Source organism: Camelus dromedarius, chromosome 5 (genome assembly GCF_036321535.1).
Source record: "Camelus dromedarius isolate mCamDro1 chromosome 5, mCamDro1.pat, whole genome shotgun sequence".
Taxonomy (NCBI): Eukaryota; Metazoa; Chordata; class Mammalia; order Artiodactyla; family Camelidae; genus Camelus; species Camelus dromedarius.
In genome coordinates, this window is record NC_087440.1 from 31,045,229 (window position 1) to 31,067,985 (window position 22,757).

Consider the following 22,757-nt stretch of genomic DNA (forward strand, 5'->3'; position numbering starts at 1 on the left):
CTTCACTGAATGTATCTCCTTTTTCATTCAAAGAATTCTAAGGGGCTGGGGTGAAAGTAGATGTGTTCTTAAATCACAGGGAAAGTAGGTCCTGAAACTTCCGATTAGAGAGAAAATCACACCCCTTTGCAATTGCTTTATTTCTGTCACCCCCAAAAGCTGAGTTCTTTGAAAGCAGAACTTTCCGTCTCTTTGTCAGAAATTCTCTTCTGTCTCCCAAATAGTGTCTGGCCTGCGATTGGTAGTTAGCCCATGTTTGTTGAATACACAGCCTTGCCTGTGACCTTGGTGGCCTGTCACATCTCTCTCTGAGGAAGTGAGTAACACCCAACCACCCTTATAACGGACAGAAGTTCCCACGGGCAGACAGCAGCTGATTGGGGCAGGGGCAGCCAGGGGCACCGGAGGACCAAAGACTCAGCTCCGTGAAGCCATGCTGCCAACCTGTCCCCTCTTCTCCCTCACCATCTTCTGCACAGGTAAGGACAAGCTGCTGGGCCTCTTACTCTTAGGGAGATGTGTGGCAGGAGCAGTTTTCTGGGGGGAGCAGAGGAGCATTGCTTGAGCGCGGCTCTGACACCCCCTCCCCCTGGGGTGGAGGGAGTTCACCGAGGCCTCTCTGACTCAGCGTTCCCTTTCAGGGGTCTCTTTGGGTATAATTTTGGAACCAGAGACCAAAACTCTGACTGTTCCCCTTGGGGGGCCTGCCACCTTCCGGTGCAACGTAACTGGAGGGGACTTGGGAAGCTATCAGATGAGCTGGTATAAGAAGAATGAAGATCAGTCCCTGACTTCAGTATACAGACAAGGCAATAATGCTACTGACGGGGCGAGGAGTAAGTTCAAAGGGAAAGTTGATGCTTTAAAAAGTCAGTATATACTCGACATTCAAAACGCAACAGCGGAAGATGTTGGGACTTACTACTGTGGGTCGGACATCCACAGTGCTCCAGCTCTGCTTCTGGTCGCCTCAAAACCCCCGGCAGCCAACCGAAGCGGCACATCCAATGAGAGACCATCTCGGGCTACAGTGACCACCAAACTGAGGTGAGATCACTTGATAACCTCGAAAATGACATCTGATAGGAGAGACAGGGGCGGAGTTGGGGCCTTATCTTTGTAGTTGGTTGAGAGAGGCTTTATCAGCCAAAGAGGGCAGAAAAGGCTGTTAGGTTTTGTTCAGGGAGACCAGGGGACCCTGCTCCTGTCTGTCACAGAGTTCTGAGAAAAGACTGGGGGGTGGGAAACAGTCTTCATTACTGAGAAGATCCTCTGGCTGTGAAGAGTCTGGGAAGAACAGGATTTTTACTACCGGGAGTGCTGTAGCTCATTCCAGTGTCTGTCTGGGAGAGGATCCCCTTCCACACTCGCTTACGTGGATGTTGGCAGACCTTGAGCCCTCACGGAGGCATCTCCAGAGGGTTCATCACAGCACGGCAGCTTACTTCCCTGAGGCAAGGACTTTGAGAGAGAAGGCATGGTCTTTTGGTAACCTCATCTGAGCAGTGACATCCCATCGCTTCTGCCATGTTCTCTTCAGCAGAAATGAGTCAATAAATGCAGCCCACACTCAAGGGGAGGAGATTACATGAGAGCATGATGACCAGGAGGTAGGGACCATTGGGGGTCATCTTAGAAGCTGCTGGCTACAGGGGGTTAATGCAGTGGAGCAGAGAGAGGGCTCAGAAACTCTGGTTGAGATCAGCTCTTTCAGAGACTCCTGACAACAAGGCTAAAGAGATTTGATTTTCTCTTACAAGCCAGTTTTTCCCAAACTTTATTGTGCAGGCAAAGCACCTGGAGAGATTGTTTCCAATCAGATTCTTGAGCCCAAACTATAAAGAGTCTAATTCAGTCTGTCTGGGGGCAGGACCAAGAACATGTATTTTTAACAAGCACCTGAGGAGATTATGATACAAGTGGTCCAAGGACGTGTTTGAGAAATTCTGCTATAAGCAGAAGAAGAACTGTTTGTTTTTTAGTACAAGGAAGATGTGTCCCAGTTCTCCTGCCCAACTACAGAGAAATGAGCATTAGATGTGATCAAGGAACCTCCTGATCAATTGTTCTTAATTCCAACTGCATATTTGAATCACGTGGGGAAACTCTTTGACAATATTAGTGTCTGGAATATATCCCTAGAGATTTTGATTGAACTGGTGTGGCCGTGGAGCTCTAGCTTCTCAGATATTCAGCCTCCCTCCCCCGCACTCTCCTTTTCCCCTCTCAAGTCTAAGAACTTAGTGTTCTAAATGTGGTCTCTGGACCAACATCATAAGCATCACCTGGAAGTTTGTCAGAATGCAGAATCTCATGTACCAGCCTAGATCAACTGAGTCAGAATCTGCATTTTATTAAGATTCCCTAGGTGAGTTACATGCATATTAAAGTTTGAGAACCACTGGTCTAGGGAACCCATCATTACCGAAAAATTTCATAGAGGGGGAGAAACATAAATCAGTTTTTCACAAATGTCACCCAAGAATCTATATTTGTAAAAAGCTCCTGAAGGGACTCTGATGTGCAGCCAGGTGTGAGACACACAATAAGCAATCAGTCATCCCCAAATCAGGTTACAGATTATTTGTGTTACTAACGTAATAAATATTCTCACTGAGGCGCTACTGTGTCCTTGCATGCTCCTTGGAAGGAGGCATGACATAAATTCTAGGTATGACTATTTCTTATTCATCCACAAGCAGATAAGGAAATGAATTAATATTTATTGAGTCAACGTGCTCTTTATCACACTTGTGTCCTTCCTGGATTATCCACTGCAACCCAGGACCTCGTGCTACGCACCTTCATCCCAAGATCAAACCAGAAAAAGAGAACCTGAATCATTACTGTCTGATTAAGTCTGATCGAGAAGAAAAGGGACAGGAGATGAGAGCGTGTGTCTCCTGCATGATGGATGACAGCATGAAGTTCTGGCCCATGTTGGGGGGCGGCAACTCAGAATCTGAGACGGGCATGGGGTAAGCATGAAAAACAGAGCCTGGGGCCAAAGAAGAGGGACATTTAGGGGGAAGGCAACCCAATGTCCAATAACTACCCAGGAACAATCTGAGAGAGTCTGGGCACAAAACAATGGAAAAAGGAACTAGACAAGAATTAAAATTAGAGATTTGGAGAAATTCCCAGAGCTTATCAGGAGGTAGATGAGAAAGTCGTTTACATAATACCTGAAGCCTCAGACTTGGGTGGAGATAGGACCACTAAGGCTCTAGCATAGTGTAGACATGGGCCAAGTGTTTCTGCAGAAATCCCAGAGCCAAGTGAATGACATGAATGTCAGCAAATAATTTATATTGTCCTTGTTCTTCTCCACTGCATTGGTAAAGGCAATTGAGGGTTGATTGAGTTCATATTATTCTTATGCCCATTAACCTGCTTTCTGTGAGTTTTATCTATCATGGAAAGGGGTCACTTGACAGAGTTCAGAGCATTGAAGAGAAATCCCAGAGAGTGTCTGCCCATCCTCTGAAGGAGTCTTTGAGGTCAACTTTCAGGGCATTATAACAGGCATGCCACTTCCACCAGGCTCCCAAGCTAAGGAGTCACTAGGCATCCTGGGTGGCTAGAAATGGAAGATACGACTGTTCAAAAGGAGCAAGAAGGTACTTGGTGTCTGAGAACAGTGCTATCAACCAGCTGCACTTACAAACAAGTCATTCAACATCATGGAACCCTGGTACGGCGTGAGAGGCAAGAGAAAAGAAGGGAATCAGAGTACACTTCTTCTGCATCATCAAGGAAGAAAATGTCGTTTCTATCATAAGGTGTCACAACCTTGAAGGAATTGCTCATTACAGCATCCTGAAAGTGCCCAGGGAAGATACAGGAAAGGTCCAAGTAAGGAAATGGACTCAAGGAAATTCAAGTTGTGACCTTCATTCTGAACAATTAAGAGTTTAAACAGAAAATTAGAATCATTGAATTTGAAAGCCAGAAGGGATCTTAAAGGTCAAATAGGAATCTCACCATTCAATTTACATGTTCATTAAACATTGATTGAGTAAATGATCATTCAGTCTCAATTCCAGTATTTTCAATGATAGTTCTTATTTTAAAAAGTCACTTCGTATACCAGATCGAAGTCTGCTTCCCTCTAACTTCATGCGTTGGTGTTTGTTACCCAGTCTGGAGTAGCACAGATTCAGATCAACCCTCATATTTCCAAATAGTTGAAGACAGCTGTCAGATCCAACCTCCAAGCCCTCATTTCTTTATACAAAATACCCTCAACCATTCCTCATGACTATCTCATAAGTTTTGAACTCCATCAAGAGAAGAATCTAAGTTCAATATAATTTTCTATTCCATACAGTTCTTAATACTATGACTAGCATATAGCAGGTAGTCAATAAATATGAGCTGAATATGAATACATGAATTAATACCTATGTATCCACCTGATAGTTCAACATGTCCGCTTAGATGCTTCAAAGTTACTTCAACTCAACTCCAAGACTTAAGTTAAGATCTTCCTTTTAAATATGATCCTTTCCTAAGGTTTCTTATCTTATATATCATCTTAGAGCCACACACTTCTCTCCATCCTCCCTTACCAACACCTTGGTCCAAACTACCATTTTCTCCTCTGAATCATTTCATTAGCCTTTTGAATGAGCTAGCTGGTCTCTGGGACATTCCAATATGTCCTCCTCACAGTAGCCAAAGTGATCTCTTCAAAGTATGATTATGATCACGTTATATTCCTGATTAAAAACCCTCAATGACTTCCCATTTCTTAAAGCAAAATCCTTAAAGAATCCTTAAATCTTTAAGAAATCCTTAATTTCTTAAAGACCAAAATCCTTACAGTGACCTCTAAGACCCTGCTCAGTCTGACCTTGTCTCACCTCCACTGCCAATATCTCTCACCCTTCTCCCTCATTTTCCATTTCCTGTCAAACTGGCCTTCTTCCAGTGGCTTGAATACACCAAGTACCTCCCCCCCCACCCCAGGGCCTTTGCACATATTGTTCCCTCCCTATGGAATACTTCTTCTATTTCCTTATAGTCTATTTAACTCCTATTCATCTTTTGGATCAAAGTTTACACATCAGTTCTTCATAGATGTCTTGAGATGTCCCAGCAAGTTCAGATCTAGGGTTTTAAATATGCCTTCGTGTTTCAGTTTGTAATGTATTTCATTAATTTGATTAATACCTAGCTTCTCACTACTTTGTAAGCTGTGAGAGGCCAAAGACTCTATCTGCTCTTGCTTATCTTAAGCCTGATAAATTGCATGAATATATATTTGTATGAATAATTGAATGACTTTCCTAGATTCCAGATTTTGGTGATAATCACCTAGATTTTGGTGATAATCATTGACTCTGGGCCACAGGTGGGTCCCAAGCCTTACTATAATCTCACTTTTGAGTGGTCTGGGAGATTTCAGAGTCACCCTGAGACAGAGACCAAGTGTTCTCGGAGACCAGATTTCTACCCACTCTCTAGCTGTCTGACCGATGCAAAAGCCCATCTTGGGGCACACAGGACTGGGAGGGTCGGAGGATCCTCTGGAGTATATTTGATCCAGTTCCCACATAGGGACCTGAGACAGGTAAGCGGGACCTGAGACAGGTAAGCAACACCTGCCCAGAGAAACTGGCCAGCTACGAGGAGATCAGAGGAGTCAATGTTACTTTTTCTCAGTGACTCCTGGCTGAGCTTATGATGAATCCTTTTGGATTTTATGTGGATATTTTCAGTAGCTATATTATTAAAATACACAAGCCTATAATTTGAGGGTGCATATGCTCATCCCTCAGATATGTACTGCGCACGTACAGTATTCCCGTGCTTTGCCACATGCTGAGTTATACAAACCACCAAAGCTCAACTCCTGCCCTCAGGGTGCTCTTTCTAGTGGAGAAACAGACATGAAAATAGAGACATTAACAGAGGAAGGAGCACACAGCTGTGCGGACAGAGAGAAGGAAGTGATGGCCTGGGGCTGGGGGTGGCTTCTCAGAGGAAGTGACGTGAGCTCCTAACAGAAAAAGAACTTGCTTCCCTGAGATGATATAGGCTTGGAGGTTCTTGAAGATGACCCAGGAAGGAAGGTAAGAATCCTTGACAGTTAAATTCACCCACGCACACACACACAAGCCTCCCTTTGGCTCTGATGTTCCCAGCTTAAAACAAACTGAAAACTGATGGAAAAATCAACCTAGACTAGATATAATCAGTCTTTTTTTTTTGTGGGGAAGCTAATGTCTATCAGAACTTCCGTGGGGCCCCTTAACCACAGACATAGAAAACTCTCTGCCAAGCAAAGCTGAGAGATTTCCAAAGTGTTGCCATGATGCACACCACAAAATGGACCAGCTAAATGGGAACAGTGTGGGTTGAGAAGATAAATAATTAAGAAAATCAAAGAGGAAGGGGGGAGGCAAAAAAGAGCATTATTTCCTTAGGTAATGGTCACTCCCTTTAACTTTTTGTTGTTATTAAAGAGCCCTTCCAAACCTCTGGGATTTCCCAGAATTTGGTGCTTGGAGGCACTGACCTTTTCCCCATCCCACTAATGGGAGCTGTGAGGAAATCTGGAGAGACTAGTAAGAAAGTAATGTGCTCCACAGGGAGGCGAGCAGTGCGGGTGCGACTGGTCATGAACTTCCACTTCTGTGTGTCCTTTGATTTCATTCAGTTTGAAATATTGAGAGTTCTCCTCAGATATGCCAGCACCTTATGGTCTACACTAAGTCTATAAATCTAAACCCATGGAGTTATTTTTAATCAGAGCAAAAGTACAACTTTTCTCCCATGAAGTATAAAAAATTCAGCTACATTTTGTTTCCTGCTTCTCCTCCAGGGTTCTCTCTCTTCTGGGGGCTCTGGAAAGAAACAGCTGTCATATTTCTAGCAGCCTTCCATATTTCCCTCTTTGTATTTTTCAACTTTGCTATAGTAACAAACAGCCCCAATATCTCAATAGCTTAACAATGAACATTTGCTTTTTGCTCCAGCTTTTACTACAAGTTGGTGGCTACAAGGTGTCTGGGAAGCTCTGCTCCCTTCATCTTCCCATTCCAGAATCCTGACGAAAAGATAACTCGCTATTTGGGACACACTGTTCTCATGACAAAGGAAGAACAAGAGAACTGCTGGCAGAAACTCAAGATGCTCCTTAGAGCGTCTGCTCAGACACAACATACCTCTTGTCCACCCACGCTCATTGGCCAAAGCCCTTCCATGGCCACGCCAAGAATCAGCTGGGCAGGGACCATGCCCCTCCCACAAAAGGCACTGCAAGACACGACGCATCCAGCAAGAATTGATAATCCTCTCATATAAGAGGGAGGATAAAATACTTGAGAATATTGATACAACCTATCACAATCTTGGACTCCACCCGTGTAATCTGTACCCAGCATGGAGAGTTTCTCCCCATATCAACTAAAAAGAAATTTGATATGATTTATTTTCTTCTTAGAAAAACTCTCAGGTGACACTTGCCAAATTGTTCTTAATGTTACTGTCCCTCAAGATGCTAACAGTTATTAAGCAATTAAAAAGGATTCCATGGTCAAATAAGTTTGGCAAACTCTCTACCTTAATAGCCCTCTCTTAATACTCCCAATTCTTTATTACCATATTGTATGCTCTGAGAACTGCTGTAAAGATACCTACTTAGCCCAGAATTGGGTTCAGAGAGTTCTTCCTATAATGGCTCAACCACTAACATCTCATGAGATTCTGATGACTAACGCTGCCCTCAAGGATTATGGGAGAATCACCCCATGGATTCTAGCTGCTTCCTCATTTCTGTGCATCCAGGCTGGAGGATGCCTAGTGATGGTGAGACGAGGTATGCATGAAGCCAACAGGTGTGTACAGTCCTCCAAAGGAGGCTTGTATTTTCGCTAAAATCAAACTCCATGTTAGGAATCTGAAGATGCTGTTCATCTGAAGACACTGTTCTTTGCCACTGAATTAAGTACAAACCCCTCAGATTGGCTTTAATTTCTTGTTCCTTTATACAACAAATATATCTTGAGTCCTACTCTGTGCCAATACTGTACCAGACATTAAGTACATATTGTGAATGACATAAAAACAGGCCCTGCCCTCCTTAAGATAAGAAGAGACAGACGTAAAACAAACACAGGAATAAATAGCAGATGATTATACAGCCTCTGAGCAGTGTGCTACACCGCTGGCCACCCATTCCTTCTTTTTTTTTTTTTAAATTGAAGTATGATTGATTTACAATGTTGTGTTAGTTTCTGGAGTACAGCATAGTGATTCAGTTATATACACAAGTATACATGTTACTTTTCATTATAGGTTGTTACAAGCTATTGAATATAGTTCCCTGTGCTATCAAACTTATGGTTACCAAAGGGGAAGGGAGTGGAGGGGTCAATAAGGAGATTGGGATTAGCAGATACAAACTACTATATACAAAATAGATAAACCCTCATTCCTTCCTGAAATGCTTTCCGTGCTTAGCTTCTGAGATGCTGTACTTTGCTGGTTTTCCTCTACATCCCTGGCCTCTCCTTCTCAGTCCCCTTGCTGGCTCTTCCTCTATCTGGCTTCTAAATACAGAGCACCCGGGGCCCTTGCCTGGGTCCTTTTCCCTTCTGTATCTCCCCCCAGGCAATCTCATTCATGCTCACAGAGTTGAATTCCACATATGTGCTCAGAACTCTGAAATTTATATCTCTAATGCAAAACTCCCCTCTGAGAATATCATCTCTCCCCAATTGAACCACCTTAGCGCTTAACCTGTCTTGAGTCATTTCATGTTTTCTCACTTTTCCCATGATTGTTTGGATGCTTACTTCATGCTGCTCCTAATTTATAATCCCTTGAGGGCAGGCATCCTTGGTCTGTTCACCTTCAGTTTCCACGGGGTGATGCATAGTAAGAGTTTAATATATGATTATTAAATTTAATGTTTGAACTGAATTTCTGCTTTAGGGATCACTGAGACACAGAGTGGAATGAAAGGGAATATTTTATTTAAAGAAATAATGCCTCATCCTACTGTATTTCCAAATGAAAAATCTCTGATGAGAGAACCCAGCTACATACTTTGGCATGAGGTGAATACTTAAATTTAAAAATGCTCAATCAAGCTAATATCTTCCCTTGTGGTCACAGAAGCTGCCGCAAAGGTTTTATAAATTGCCTGCGTCCCCACACCCATCTGGCAATGCCGGATGTCACAGCCACGGATGACTTACTCTTCACAGTAGTCCCCACCCACATCTACTCTCTACTTTGAAATGAAAGGATAAAAGAAAACAACAAGGGTTTACCTAAAACTCTCCCACCAGCCAGAGCAGTGGTTCAACCACGTCATGCTGATTCCTCGATTTAGATTCAGGGTCAAAGAGGAAGTCGATGGAGGACGACTCCCAGGATTGCAGAAAGATGTTTCTCCAGCTGCTCTAATAGCAGCTCGTGGCAACTGCACCTTGGCTCCTTCATCTGAATTTTGATCCTGTTCCTTTCCAAGCTTCTCCCCACCAGTCAAAATCTGCTCATTTTAATCACCTCTAGATGAAAAGAGGACTGATTGCCCAGAGAAAAGCTAAGTCTTTTTGTACATGACGATCTGCTTAAGTGGGTCTGGGTCCACACTGCCCGTGAAGAACACACAGGGAGGCCCTGATCATAACGCAGACACGGAGCCCACGGACCCTTCGTGTATGTACACAGAAGCTGTTTTTTCTCATTTTGGTTGCCCTAAGAAAAAAAGTTGTCCTTGGCCTCCACCTGCTTGAAGCTTAGGGCTTAGTCTATCAAAACAAGAGGAAAATTGTCTGGATTACATCCCTTCTGTAAAAACAAACATTTTTTCAACTAGCATAGCATTTTTTTTTTTATTGAATTGTAGTCAGTTTACAGTGTTGTGTCAATTTCTGGTGTACAACATAACAGTTCAGGCATACATATACAAACATATGTTCCCATTCATATTCTTTTTAATTATAGGTTACTAAAAGATATTGAATATAGTTCCCTGTGCTATACAATAGGTCCTTGTTGTTTATCTATTTTATATATATGTATTAGTTAGTATCTGTAAATCTCAAACTCCCAATTTATCCCTTCCCATCCCCTTTCCCCCAGGTAACCGTAAGTTTATTTTCTATGTCTGTGAATCTGTTTTTGTTTTGTAAGTTCCTTTGTGTCTTTTTGTTTAGATTCCACATGTAAGTGATATTGTACGGCATTTTTCTTTCTCTTTCTGGCTTACTTCACTTAGAATGACAATCTCCATGTCCAACTATGTTGCTGCAAATGAACTGACTTAACATTAAACTGTATTTTCTTTTTCTGCTGGTTTCCCTTCTCTACCCCACTTCCATGGATAAACACACAGTTTGTGCCATCATATTGATTAACAAGAGGCTCTCTGGGCTGACGGTAGTTGTGGAAACCCTGCTAGGCATTTGGTATTCTGTCCAGCTGAGTTTCCAACCCTACTGTGAGTCAACGCAAACACAGCAGATTGTGAATAGAGGTAACAGTTCTCCTCCCAGCATGCTGCAGCTTCTGGGTCACCAATCTGGGACTTGAGCTGGCATTTTGAAAAATCAGGTTTTCTGACAGAGAGAGATCTTTGTCAGTTGAGTCTTGCAAAACTCCCCTTACCCTGTGCTCTCCCAGTCCATCTTTTTGGCAGGTGCCATTCCCTCGGCATCTTTTGTTACCCTACCTCCCTGATTTCTCACCGCAGCCCGGACAATGCTGTCGGTTTAGATTGATACAGTGTGCTCTGTCAGGTACCGTGCAATTTCACTGGCAATGTCACTTCCGCTTGATAGATGTGAGGGTTGTTCATCCCGCAGGGCAGTCTTGCTGCATGTAGTACTTCCTTTTCCCTCCTTTGGTAACTTCCCATTGCACACAGTCACTACTCAGTCATGCACCTGTGCAAGCTCTCAGACTACTTGGCAGTTAAAGCTCTGCCAGCTGGATAGCTTGTACTTCTACCCAGTAATCTTTTCATTCACTCTTACTAAGTGTTCCTCACACAGCTCAGTGTTAACAGCCCTTTAACTTGTCACATCCACCATGTATATGACAGCACCTGCACTCTAGACCAGGCTCTAACACAGCCATACCGTGGTGATCGTAAAACAACCACTCGTAACTATGGTGCTCCAGCCACGATGAGTGTGATGGATAATACTGCATTTACCCCAGTCCCTGCCCCTACACCCAGGCCCCCTTTCTACCAAAGACTCACCATATAGCCCACATAGCCAGCTAGAATGTCAGAGATACACAGAGTAAGGTGACTAGACAGTAGCAGGTGCAGAGTGGGTGGTGTTTCTGGGATATGACAAGGACCCTGGGTTAGAGTGACCCAAACTGCTGTAGGACCAGCACCCACTCAAATACTAACTTTCTCACTTAATTGGTTCAGAAGTCTCTTTTTCTAGGCCCCAAAGCTACCTCATGGCCTCTTTTTTTTCAATCTACTCAGCTGGCTTCCGCAAAGCACACTAGAGCAATTCCACTGATTCCTCACTTAGCTCCAGATCTTTAGAGCTGACCTCATGTTTTAGCATTCTTTCAGCCCCATTCCCTCTTCCCTCCCAACCTGTGATAAAACTAAGCAAAAGTAGCAGGTGTGTTAGCTCAAAGCCCAAGAAGTAGGAGATACTTCCAGAAATGTGTCTAGCCTTGAAGGGCAATCAGAAAAGGCATGGATGATGTGACTTTTTGTTGGTGGCAGTGGGAGCCCCCGGCATGGAAGCCAGGCCGTCCTGGCTGCTGGGCCATCACATCCCTCTCCCAAGGGAGAGAAAGTGAGGCATCCGTCTTGGCATCTCCCCTCTTCTAGCAGCACGGTCCCAACCCGGAGGTTAGGGGCATCTCACTCTCTCCCTCTTAGGGTAGAGTGGGCAGGGTCTCACTCCCAGGGAGGCCTCCAACAGCTCTCTCCTCTTTTTTTTTTTTTTAATAGAAGTATTGAAGTAGTCAGTTACAATGTCAATTTCTCAAATGCTGGAGAGGCTGTGGAGAAAAGGGGACCCTCCTTCACTGCTGGTGGGAATGCAGTTTGGTGAAGCCACTGTGGAAAACAGTATGGAGATTCCTCAAAAGACTAGGAATAGACTTACCATATGACCCAGGAATCCCACTCCTGGGCATATATTCAGAAGGAACCCTACTTCAAAATGACACCTGCACCCCAATGTTCACAGCAGCACTATTTACAATAGCCAAGACATAGAAACAGCCTAAATGTCCATCAACAGATGACAGGATAAAGAAGATGTGGTATATTTATACAATGGAATACTATTCAGCCATAAAAAAACGACAACATAATGCCATTTGCAACAACATGGTTGTTCCTGGAGAATGTCATTCTAAGTGAAGTAAGCCAGAAAGAGAAAGAAAAATACCATATGAGATCGCTCATATGTGGAATCTGAAAAAAACAAAACAAAACAAAACATAAATACAAAACAGAAACAGACTCATAGACATAGAATACAAACTTGTGGTTGCCAAGGGGGCTGGGGGTGGGAAGGGACAGACTTGGATTTCAAAATGTAGAATAGATAAACAAGATTATACTGTATAGCACAGGGAAATATATACAAGATCTTATGGTAGCTCACAGGGAAAAAAAATGTGACAATGAATATATACATGTTCATATATAACTGAAAAATTGTGCTCTACACTGGAATTTGACATAACATTGTAAAATGACTATAACTCAATAAAAAAAATGTTAAAAAAAGCAGTATGTCAATTTCTGGTTACAGCATAATGTCCCAGTCATGCATATACATACATATATTCGTTTTCATATTCTTTTTCATTAAAGATTATTACAAGATGTTGACTACAGTTCCTTGTGCTATACAGAAGAAATTTGGTTTTTAATCTAGTTTTACATCGAGAGGTTAACATTTGCAAATCTCAAACTCCCAAATTTATCCCTTCCCACCCCCTTTTCTCTGATAACCATAGTAAACAATCTCCCTTCCCTTTGATAGAAGGATAAAGGGCTTTATTTGCTTCCCTGAGGGAGATGAGGCAGAGAACTTCCCTAGTGTTGCAGGACAGCCCAGTTCTGTCCCCACCCTCTACCCTGGGGGACACCTTGCAGGTTGGAGGATATAGGATGCATAAGATCTTAATTCCACAGCCATCTGGTGCTGCAGCTACAAATTTGAGCTCCCTAACAGCACGGAAGCATGCTCATTCTACTTGTTCATAAGCTCCCATCCCCCAAGGAGGAAAAAAAAGCATTTATTGTCTTTCTGTCTCTGACCTGTTCCCCAGCCCTATTCCCATCCATAAACCTTGAGCAGAATATTTTTCTTCATTGCAGAGAAGGAGCGTACAGAGGGCTCTTTCTTCCATGCAGAGAAATACTACAAAGAGGGAGGGGCTTCTTTTCAGGCCCTTTTAAACAAATAAACTATCTGCTCCCAATCCAAGTTTTTCCAGCCTTTTCCTCTCTATTGGGTAGTGTTGGGTGGAAGTACAAAATTACAATAGTTTTGGTTTTGCTTTTTTATAAATAGACTTCTATCAACAAAGGCATAATCCTATCAGCATGAACATCTCTGTCCTGACCTCTCCATGTGGACCACCAGACCCCATGGTTATTCCAGCAAGCAGGGAAATCAATTCTACAATGCCCCAGAGATGACAATAACTTTATATTTCTACCCACATCTCTCTCTGTGGCAGCAAATCCTCACCATGAAATCAGCGACTGCAGGAGGGCAGAAGGTAGTCCGTGCTCTCCAAAAACACGTGGTCTCTTAAGGGCACTGCAGACATTTTCATTCTTTATGGCAGGTCTCCTTGGATGACTGTGGTCTGCTGTCAGCCTGAGAATTACAGGACAAAAACAAAGAAGGAAGGAAGGAAGGAGGGAGGGAGGGAGAAAGGGAAAGAGGGAAAAAAAAGAAAACACAAGTTGAAATACAGCGAGAACTCATTACTCTGTGGAGCTGGTGAGCTGCAGGCTGCGTTCCGTCTCACACACACAGCGACGTGTTGTCCAATGTGAGGAATCACAGCCAGCGGACTCCCCTGGCTGAATTCACCCTCTCAGAAGGGAGCTGAGTAGTGTAAAGTTTGGATCTTGAAGGGCAGGACGGGATTAAGAGGAAGAACCACAGGCTTAGCCCATTCCAATCAGCAGAGAAGGATCCAGAAGGACAAGGACCAGAGCACTTAGCAACTATTTACTAAGCACCTACTAAGTACGCAGCACTGCTGTAAGACCTCAGGGCAACAGGGAAATGGCCGAAGCTGACCTCAGCAGGTCCTCACAGCCTCTGATGTCCTAAGAGGCCAGCAAGGGCAAATCACCAGAGAGGATCCACCTGTGTCCTGGAGACGAGAACAAGACTGGCAGACCATCCCGGTCACAGATGACACCTGGCCACAGGCTTTGAATTGTCCCCTGAGGACAACACTGTAGTAAGCCTGTAGTGCACTACAAGGTTGATTCTTTGTTTTACTAAATGATGCTCTTACACAGCGGTTTTCAATCCTGGCTGCACATTACAATTGCCTGGGGAGTTTCTAAAAATCCTGATGCCAAGACCTCACCCCAGACTAATTAAATCCGATTCTCTGGGGGGTAGAGCCCAGGCTTCCGGGGGATCCCAATGTGAGGCCAAGACTGAGAGCCACTGCATGGAGGTGACAGTCCTAACCACCTCTCCAGCTTTTCTCTGCCCCCACATTGCTCTTATCCAAGCTGTTACATTTCCTTTTTATTGTTAGTTTGTTCTACTTTGTCCTTTCAGGAGATAATTCTACAGTACCCCCATTAAACCTCTTTCCATGCTTTAACTTTGCATTTCCTCATTTACTTTTCATTGCCTGCTCCGCTTTCTCCATCTTCCCATTATGTTTATTTCGTGCCATGTTTCCTTTAGTCCAGCATCAACATTTACAGGGCCCTTAACTGCTACTAAAAATTAAATCCAACGCAATCATATTTTCCGTTAAATTCTGGGCGACAGTTATGGGCTCTTGTCCCGTGGAAGATGGGCATTTTGGCAAGGTCTACCTCCCTTCCTAGGAAGCAGCTCCCTTGGTATATAAATAAAAATCCAAAATAAGTATATTGCAACAAAAAATAAAAGGAGCATCCAGAACGAGAGGGGTAAGAAAATTAAAAGCTATCTGATAAACAGCAACATTGCCCTGCCAAAATCTTGGCCTCTCTCTGGGAAGGAGATGCTGCCTTTTGCAGCAGAAAGAAAAAATCCCCAGACCGTCTGTACAACTGGTGAGGCTGTTCTCTGGTGGCAGAACATCTGCTGATTCAGGCTCATTTCCTCGTTGTCCGCAGGCAAACCCAAGAGCACCCAGGCGAGTCGCTGAGATGCTGAGGGCTGAAAAGGCCAGGAGACGGTCCCAGCAGCAGACCCTTCAGTCCTCAGGGGAAGCCACGCGGCACATCTGCCTGCCTCCTCCTGCCGCTCGGCTGCTCAGGTAAGAGCGGCCGTGGAGCCTGGGGGCCTGCAGCTTCCTGGGCCAGGTGAGCCCGAAACACTGTCACCCCAGCGGAGCCCAACCCGGCACTGAGCCCACCAGAAAGCCCGGTGGATGTTTGCCCAATAAGTAGGTGAATGAATAAATGACTCCCCGGATTAAATGACTCCCGGGAGAGATGATGGGAAGTCTGAACTGGAAGATGGCTCTGAAATTCCACTCTGGGACCTCGGTCCCCTGAGGCTCTGAGAGGCCGCCTCAGTTTCTCTCTCTTCCTTTTCCCTTGATTTTGCTTTTCAGGAATCAAGCTGGGTGTCTTGTTGGAGCAAGAAGAGATGTTTGCTCCTTTTAGAAGAAGCAACATTTTGCAGCACCGAATACCAGGGGCGGGGAAGTGAATGATCAGACTACACACTGGTGTCAGAGGAACCGAGGTGACTCCCTGAGCTTCCTATACCAACAAGGAGACTCCTGTGGCCCTGGTCTCTGGGACAACTTTTACTGGTAGAGGCCAGTTGTCCCTGGAGAGTCTTGAAACCACAGTGAGAGTGGAGGGACTTACCATTGTTCCGCCCTCTGCACGGTGCCTCTGCCCCCACATAGGTCACCCCAAAGCCTGCCCCTCCCACCTTCCACACTGGACAGCTGACCCCAAGGGCAGGTCTAACTGTAGATCCTTCACAAGGTGGACCCATGTCCATTATTTTATGACCACATGAGGCAGTATCATCCCCATTTTATTGTCTAGAAAACTGAGACCTGGAGAGGGTAAATGACTTGCACGTGAGTGACGGTGTCAGGAGCAAACTCAAATCTTTCAAGCCTAAATCCAGAGGTCTCTCCACTACAGCCCAGCTGACCCCTGAGACTAGAGCAGACAGTGACAAACGAGGGCTCTCGAGTTCCAGGACCCCGTCCAACCCAGGTCTGTGGATGGTATTCTGTCTGAGGCTTGTCTGAGCAGAGGTAGGGTTACCCAGCTGCCTGTTCTCAACAGTCTGTGCAAATTCAAAGAAATGGAGTATGAGTTCAGAGAACTCACCTGAAGAACAGGAAAAGCAGCCCTTTGCTTGAAATTATGGGGAAGTGAAGGCTGGAACGAGGATGAGAAGGCTTGCAAGATCACTACTACCCTCAAATCTTTCATTTTTCCTTCTGTTCTCAAAGAGGCCAGTAAAGAGATCTTCCTCCACTGCTGTGTCATCCGTGTTGATTTGCCCGGGACCCCCCAGGCAGCACCCTGGCCCTGAAAATGAAATATTAACTACCTCAGCCTCACAGCCGTCTCTCGCCACTGTACACGAATGGAAAAGCAAAAAGGGCTTGCGGCTCTTTGCGTCTTGAGGTCAGCAGTGCCTTTCTTAACCCTCCTCTGTCTGGTAAGGCTGAAGGGAGCAGAAGTTCCTGTAGTGATATGGTCTATGTTTAGAGCCACAACCTGAAGCCCGGGGGCCCTTCCTGGGGCCATGATCTTGGCAATGAGCTCCTGACTGGTCTTGCTCTGCGCTCCTGGTATGTTGCACACAGCACGTCACTTTCAAGTCAGACATCCGGTGGGCAGAAGACATTTCACTTCAGTCAGCGTTTTTGAGGATCCACATGGGTTCAGCAGGTGCTTCAGGGGGGTTCACAGAAGATAAAGCCAGATCAGACAAGTGTGAGGTGGCACTTGTGCATTGTAAAGCACTGCATACAAAGGCAATTCCAGATTTTCTACAAAGGAGGAGCTGAAGGGCTGCAATCTGATTAAAAGAAGCCTCAGGGACCTACCTTGAAGCTGTATTTTCACAGCACATAAATTGGGAAAGATGTGGGAGAATGGGAGGCTGAGGGAGATTGTGGGGAAGGATGGGTAAAGCCCTCCCAAAGCGCTCATCTCTCCTGCTAACTGTTCAAGTCTGAGATATCCTTATTTTTATATAATGACGTCAAGGAGAAAGGAAACTAACAAATAGCCAAGCGATAAGCCAAGGGTTTGCAAAATAATCTCATTTATTATTTATTCCTCCCAGACTGTAAAGGAGCATTAGGTCTCACCAGAAGTCACATAAAGGGACAGACTTCCTCCAGGACCTGGGAAGCTGTGGTCTAGTTGCTGACCTGGGCACAGAAAGAATGACTGAACACAAGGAACTCAGCCTGCCCAGAGCCTGAGAAAGAGGATCCAAGGACGGGACCCTGGCACACTTTTCTGCTTTCCACCTGGGCACCCCACATGGGCTATGTTTGCGCTCAAGTTCCATCTTGCACCTGCCACAGGCCCAGGCCAAGCTTTGGAGGCTGGTCAGGAGAGCAAGTCCCCCAGCCACACCCTGTCCCAAGCTCCTTCCAAATCAAATCAAGTCAAACCATCATCTGTTCCCTCCCCACTACTGTTTTCCACTTCTAGCTTTGATATATTGTTTGTACTGACTCTTTGCTAGTCAGGCCTAGAGGAAGGTTGTTTTTGTCCATTAGCAATAAATTCTTTCTTTTGTTTGTGGTGGGGAGAGGAGGTAGTTAGGTTTATTTATTTAATTTATTTTTAATGGAAGTCCTGGGGGTTCAACCCAAGACCTCAGGCATGCTAAGCACAAGCACCACCACTGAGCTACACCCTCCCCCAGCAATAAACCCTTAAAATGACCTCTAACCTGTGGCAGATAGAAATCACAGCCATAAACATAAGGGCAGTCTTGGAATTTTTCAGAATGACTTTCTGAATAATTTGGGAGAATTCAACAGGAATTATCCAGGAAGAGAGGCTCGTTTGAGCTCTACTAACTCTTCTTTTGATATTAATGCAGCTTTAAGCTTCCAACACTTCCTCCTAACTCAGGGCTTTTTTTTTTTAATATGTCCTCATTTCTTATATAGAATGTTCTTTCCCTACATATGCCCCCTATATCTGGCATGTCAAGCAGAGTCCCAACAGGAGACAGAGGGTGCTCTCAAAGGGATGAAAAGGACATAGCAAAGGTGTGGGCAGGTGTTATGGACTTAATTGTGTCCCCCAAAAAACAAGACATTGAAGTCTTAAGCCCCAGCACTTCAGAAAGTGACTTTATCCAGAAATCAGATCTTTGCAATTGATGTAATTCATTAAGGTTGATGTAATTAGTAAGATGAGGTCATACTGGAGTAGGGCGGGCCCCTAATCCAACTTGACTGATGTCTTTGTAAGAAGAAAGCCGTGTAAGGACAGAGACTGGGAGAACACTGTGTGTCAGCAAAGGTGGAGGTTGGAGGGACTCAGTGACAAGCCAAGCCAGAGAACACCAAGGACTGCCAGCCAACCTCCAGGTGCTAGCAAGAGGCCAAGAAGAATTCTCCTGAAGTTTCAGAAGGAGCACGGCCCTGCTGACACCTTGACTTCAGACTTCTAGCCTCCAGAACTGTGAGACAATAAAGCTCTGTTGTTTTAAGCCATCCAGTTTGTGATGTTTGTTAAAGCATCTCTAGGAAACTGATTCAGCTGGGTTGTGGGAAACCAAAAAGAGATGGTGAAACACAGTGGGTCTGGCAACAGAAAAACTGCTACCACCCTGCACCTGAAACACGAAGTACAGGAGGCTGCATTGAAACTTGCAGCTGTAGGAGGGGAGCAGCCGCTGCCGACCCACAGCCTGGCAGGAAGGAATGCGGGGTATTAACACCCCACCTCACCCTCCTCCTTCTCGCCAGTCTCCTGGTGGGGCCTCCCATTGGCCAGACTAAACAGGACCCCAGAGAGTAGGGATCCAGGTGAATGCTGTCCATTGAGGTCAGCCTCATAGAGTAGGAAACACAGTGATGTGGAGGGACAAACAGACGCTATATAGCTAGCACATGCTGGTAACTTCTGCACTGGGTCTCAGTGCAAAGTTACTTCTTCAGGGAAGCCTTCCCTGACCTCCTGACCAGCTCCTGGCCCCTGTAACGTGCTCTCATAAGCCCCTTTCTGCAGAGTACTTGTCACTCTGCAGCAGTGGAGATATTCATTATGCAAATCATTAGGTGATGACTGGCTCTCATGCAAGAAACTAAACTCCATGAGAGGAGAGACCACATCTGTCATTCATCAGTGAATCCTCAAGGTCTGGTGCATAGTGAAAATGACTAGATTTATAGGCTGTGTCAAGAGCTAGGCAACCCGATATCAAAGATCAAGTCTGTAAGCCAAGAGAAGTTGCCCTTGGTGACTTTCAAAGAACTATAGAGAACAGGCACCCTTGTGTCCTACAGGGGGCTACAATAGTGCAATTTGTAATATCAAAGGATATGACCACCTTAAGTACACGCTAATGGTCCTCTAGGAATGGTGGGTGAGATGGGCAGTTGAGTAAATGAGACGATGCAAGGGTAGGGAGAATGACTACCATGAGATCAAGCAAACACGAGCTTGCTTCTGTCTGAATTTCCTCAGGCCAGTCTGGTCCAGGTTACACTGGGGAAAACAAGGAAGCTCAGGTGGGTCTTTCCTCCACTAGCCTAGGAATTTAGGTCGTGCACCCATCCTCAGATATCAGATACTGCCTTTGCTCCTGCCTCTTTGCATACCAAGTGACCCTCTTCCCAGCATCGGCTGCACCCTCTAGTTTCCATTATTAATTTACCTGTTTAATTTCAATATCTCATAGATTACCAGCCTTGAAATCCAAACATGCAGGTCCCAAGAATTCAAATACATATACATGTATATGCCTCTTGAAGTGCAAATAAATTTCACTGTCATAAACTGGGAGGGGCTGGTGGTTTCTAAGTTTCTTACGATACTTTGCTTTGTGTGATTCATCATAGGTGACCTAAGAGCCCTTCAGAAAAGAAGATAGATGAGCTCAATAAAGATCAGGAAACTCTGGGTCAAACTGGGAGACAATGTTTCATTGGATTGCTCTTTTTCACTTGGGTGAATCACCCTTATCCAGGTTTGCCTGGAGGGAGTTTGCAGTAAACACAACAATCATTACAACACCCACAGTCCTTGTGCACTCACTATCCACACTATCGATCTCTTCCTTTGATGGTTCTTTTGATTAAAGCTGTAGATGTCAATAATTCTTCTTGGCATTAACTCTTAACTTCACCACAGAGCGTATGACATGTATTACTGTGAAAACAGAGCTATAATATCAAATTTCTAGGGCGGGAAGCAGAAACCTTGTTATCCATCAAATAGACTGCCTTAACCTCCTCCCACCTGGCCTTACTTCTCTGGACCCTGTGATTGATCCCAAAGGGCGTTGTCATGTCATTAACAGGCAGCAGGCGCTGTGTGCCTCCTGGGATTGGCAAAACCTCAAGTAATGGAACAGCTGCTGACGGGGGCTGGTTTCCTCAGTCACAAATGCGTCACAGAGAAGGTGTTGACTCAGAGGAGGGACCGGGCAGAGGACGAGTTGGGAGGCAGAGCCGTCCCAAGCGGAGCCATGCAGAGGGTCTGCTCCCTCATCCATCTCACCCTCTTCTGGGCAGGTAAGGCAGATCCCGGGACCTCAACCAAGCAAGAGTCAGCAATAAGGAGGCGTCAAGGCTGCCTGGCCACGAGCACAGTGCACCTTAACTCAGTGGTCTCAGCCCCGGTCCTCACTGAGCCCCCTTCGTGTCTTTTCTCTCAGGAATCATGTCAGCAGACGTGTTGGTGCCTCAAGATGCAGCAGTGACTGTGTCTGTGGGGGGATCTGTCACCCTCAGGTGCTCCATGAAAGGAGGGCCCATCAGTGACTACTATAACTACTGGTACAGGAAGATTCCGGGTAGCACGATGACTTTCGTATTTCGAGAAGGGGGCACGTATGGCCCTGGTTTCCAGGAAAACTTTAGAGGTGAAGTTGATCAAGTAAACAACCAGGTCCTGCTGGAGATCCTCAAGGCATCAGAGGGAGATAAAGGATCTTACTACTGTGCAGCGACTACCACCCTGCTGCTGGTTCCCTTCTGAGCAGCTCCAAAACCATGGAGATCTAAGTAGAACAGTGGTTCCAACAAGATCCTGACTTTCTTTCCAACAAATAGTTTAAGGAGTGGGGGCCAGAGAAAGATGACATTCCTGCCTTTCTTCAGACTCAGTCTCTCCTGGCCCACCCACGCGCTCCCATGGTGCTGAGATCGGCAGTCCCCCGTGGGATGTGGCCGTGTGGGGCCCAGTGTGGGGCAGGAGAGGAGAGATGGACCCCAGGTCAGAAAGTGTAGCATTTCCTGTTCACTCTTAACAGTTTTCTTGGAGCTTCATAAAAGACTTGGACGCACATCCCAAAGTACTTAGGACGTGGCAGAGATTGAAGGGGTACTTTCCAAAGTATGATGGTGAGTGATGTCCAGTTTCTCCCAAACCATATACACCAGGAATCTAGCTGTTCTAGAGGCAGGGTGTTGGGAAGGTGGCAAGACTCCTTTCTTCCCTCGGCACCAATAGTATGTACTGCCTGTAGTCTTGCCCAACGTGGAGGGCAAGACTTGCTCTCTAGCATTCTGTACTGTTTTGGAATTTTGTGCTCCTTCCCATCTCTACCTCTTTGCTTCTTCTATATGTGCTAGAAGCAAAACATTGCAAAATTTCTTCCACTGGCATTACTTTTTTTAAATTGAAATATAGTTGACTTACAATATTGTGTTAGTTTCAGGTGTATAGCAAAGTGATTCAGTTTTACATATTTTTTCAGATTATTTTCCATTATAGGTTATTATCAGATACTGACTGCAGTTCCCTGTGTTATACAATAAATCTTTGTTGCTTATCTATTTTATGCACAGTAGTATATATCTGCTAATCCCAAACTCTTAATTTATTCCTCCTCCCCTCCTTTCCCCTTTGGTAATCATAAGTTTGTTTGATATGTCTGTGAGTCTGTTTCTGTTTTGTATATAGATTTATTTGTATTAATTTTTAGATTCTACATACAAGTGATATCATATAATGTTTGTCTTTCAGTGTCTGACTTAGTATGATATTCTCTAGGTCCATCCATGTTGCTGCAAATGGCATTGTTTTATTTTTTATGGCCAAGTAATATTCCATTGTGTGGTGTGTGTGTGTGTGTGTGTGTGTGTGTGTGTACATATATATGTACACACACACACACACATATATCTCACAACTTCTTTATCCAGTCATTTGTTGAAGAACATTTAGGTTGCTTCCATGCCTTGGCTATTGAAAATAGTGATGCTATGAACACAGGAGTGAAAATATCTTTTGGAATTAGAGGTTCCTCCAGAAATATGCCCAGGTGTGGGATGGCTGGATGGTAGCTCTATTTTTAGTTTTTTAAGGAACCTCCATACATTTTTCCATATTTCCAATTTACATTCCCACTCCACTGGCATTTACTTCT

The 22,757-nt window shown here is 44.8% G+C and overlaps 1 protein-coding gene and 2 gene segments (V, D, J or C); all 3 read left to right on the forward strand.

The window, feature by feature from the left end:
- The window catches only part of LOC105096961 (T-cell receptor alpha chain constant-like), a 356,030-nt gene that overhangs the window by 178,049 nt on the left and 155,224 nt on the right, over positions 1-22,757 (forward strand).
- LOC105096962 (T cell receptor alpha chain MC.7.G5) overlaps positions 1-22,757 on the forward strand; it is a 134,351-nt gene that overhangs the window by 39,068 nt on the left and 72,526 nt on the right. The gene's annotated exons all lie outside the window — the stretch shown is intronic.
- LOC135321292 (T cell receptor delta variable 2-like) lies at positions 325-21,921 on the forward strand. The segment is given in 5 exon segments: positions 325-479; positions 15,323-15,465; positions 15,766-15,899; positions 20,685-20,898; positions 21,042-21,921. Coding segments are annotated over 3 exon segments (573 nt in total).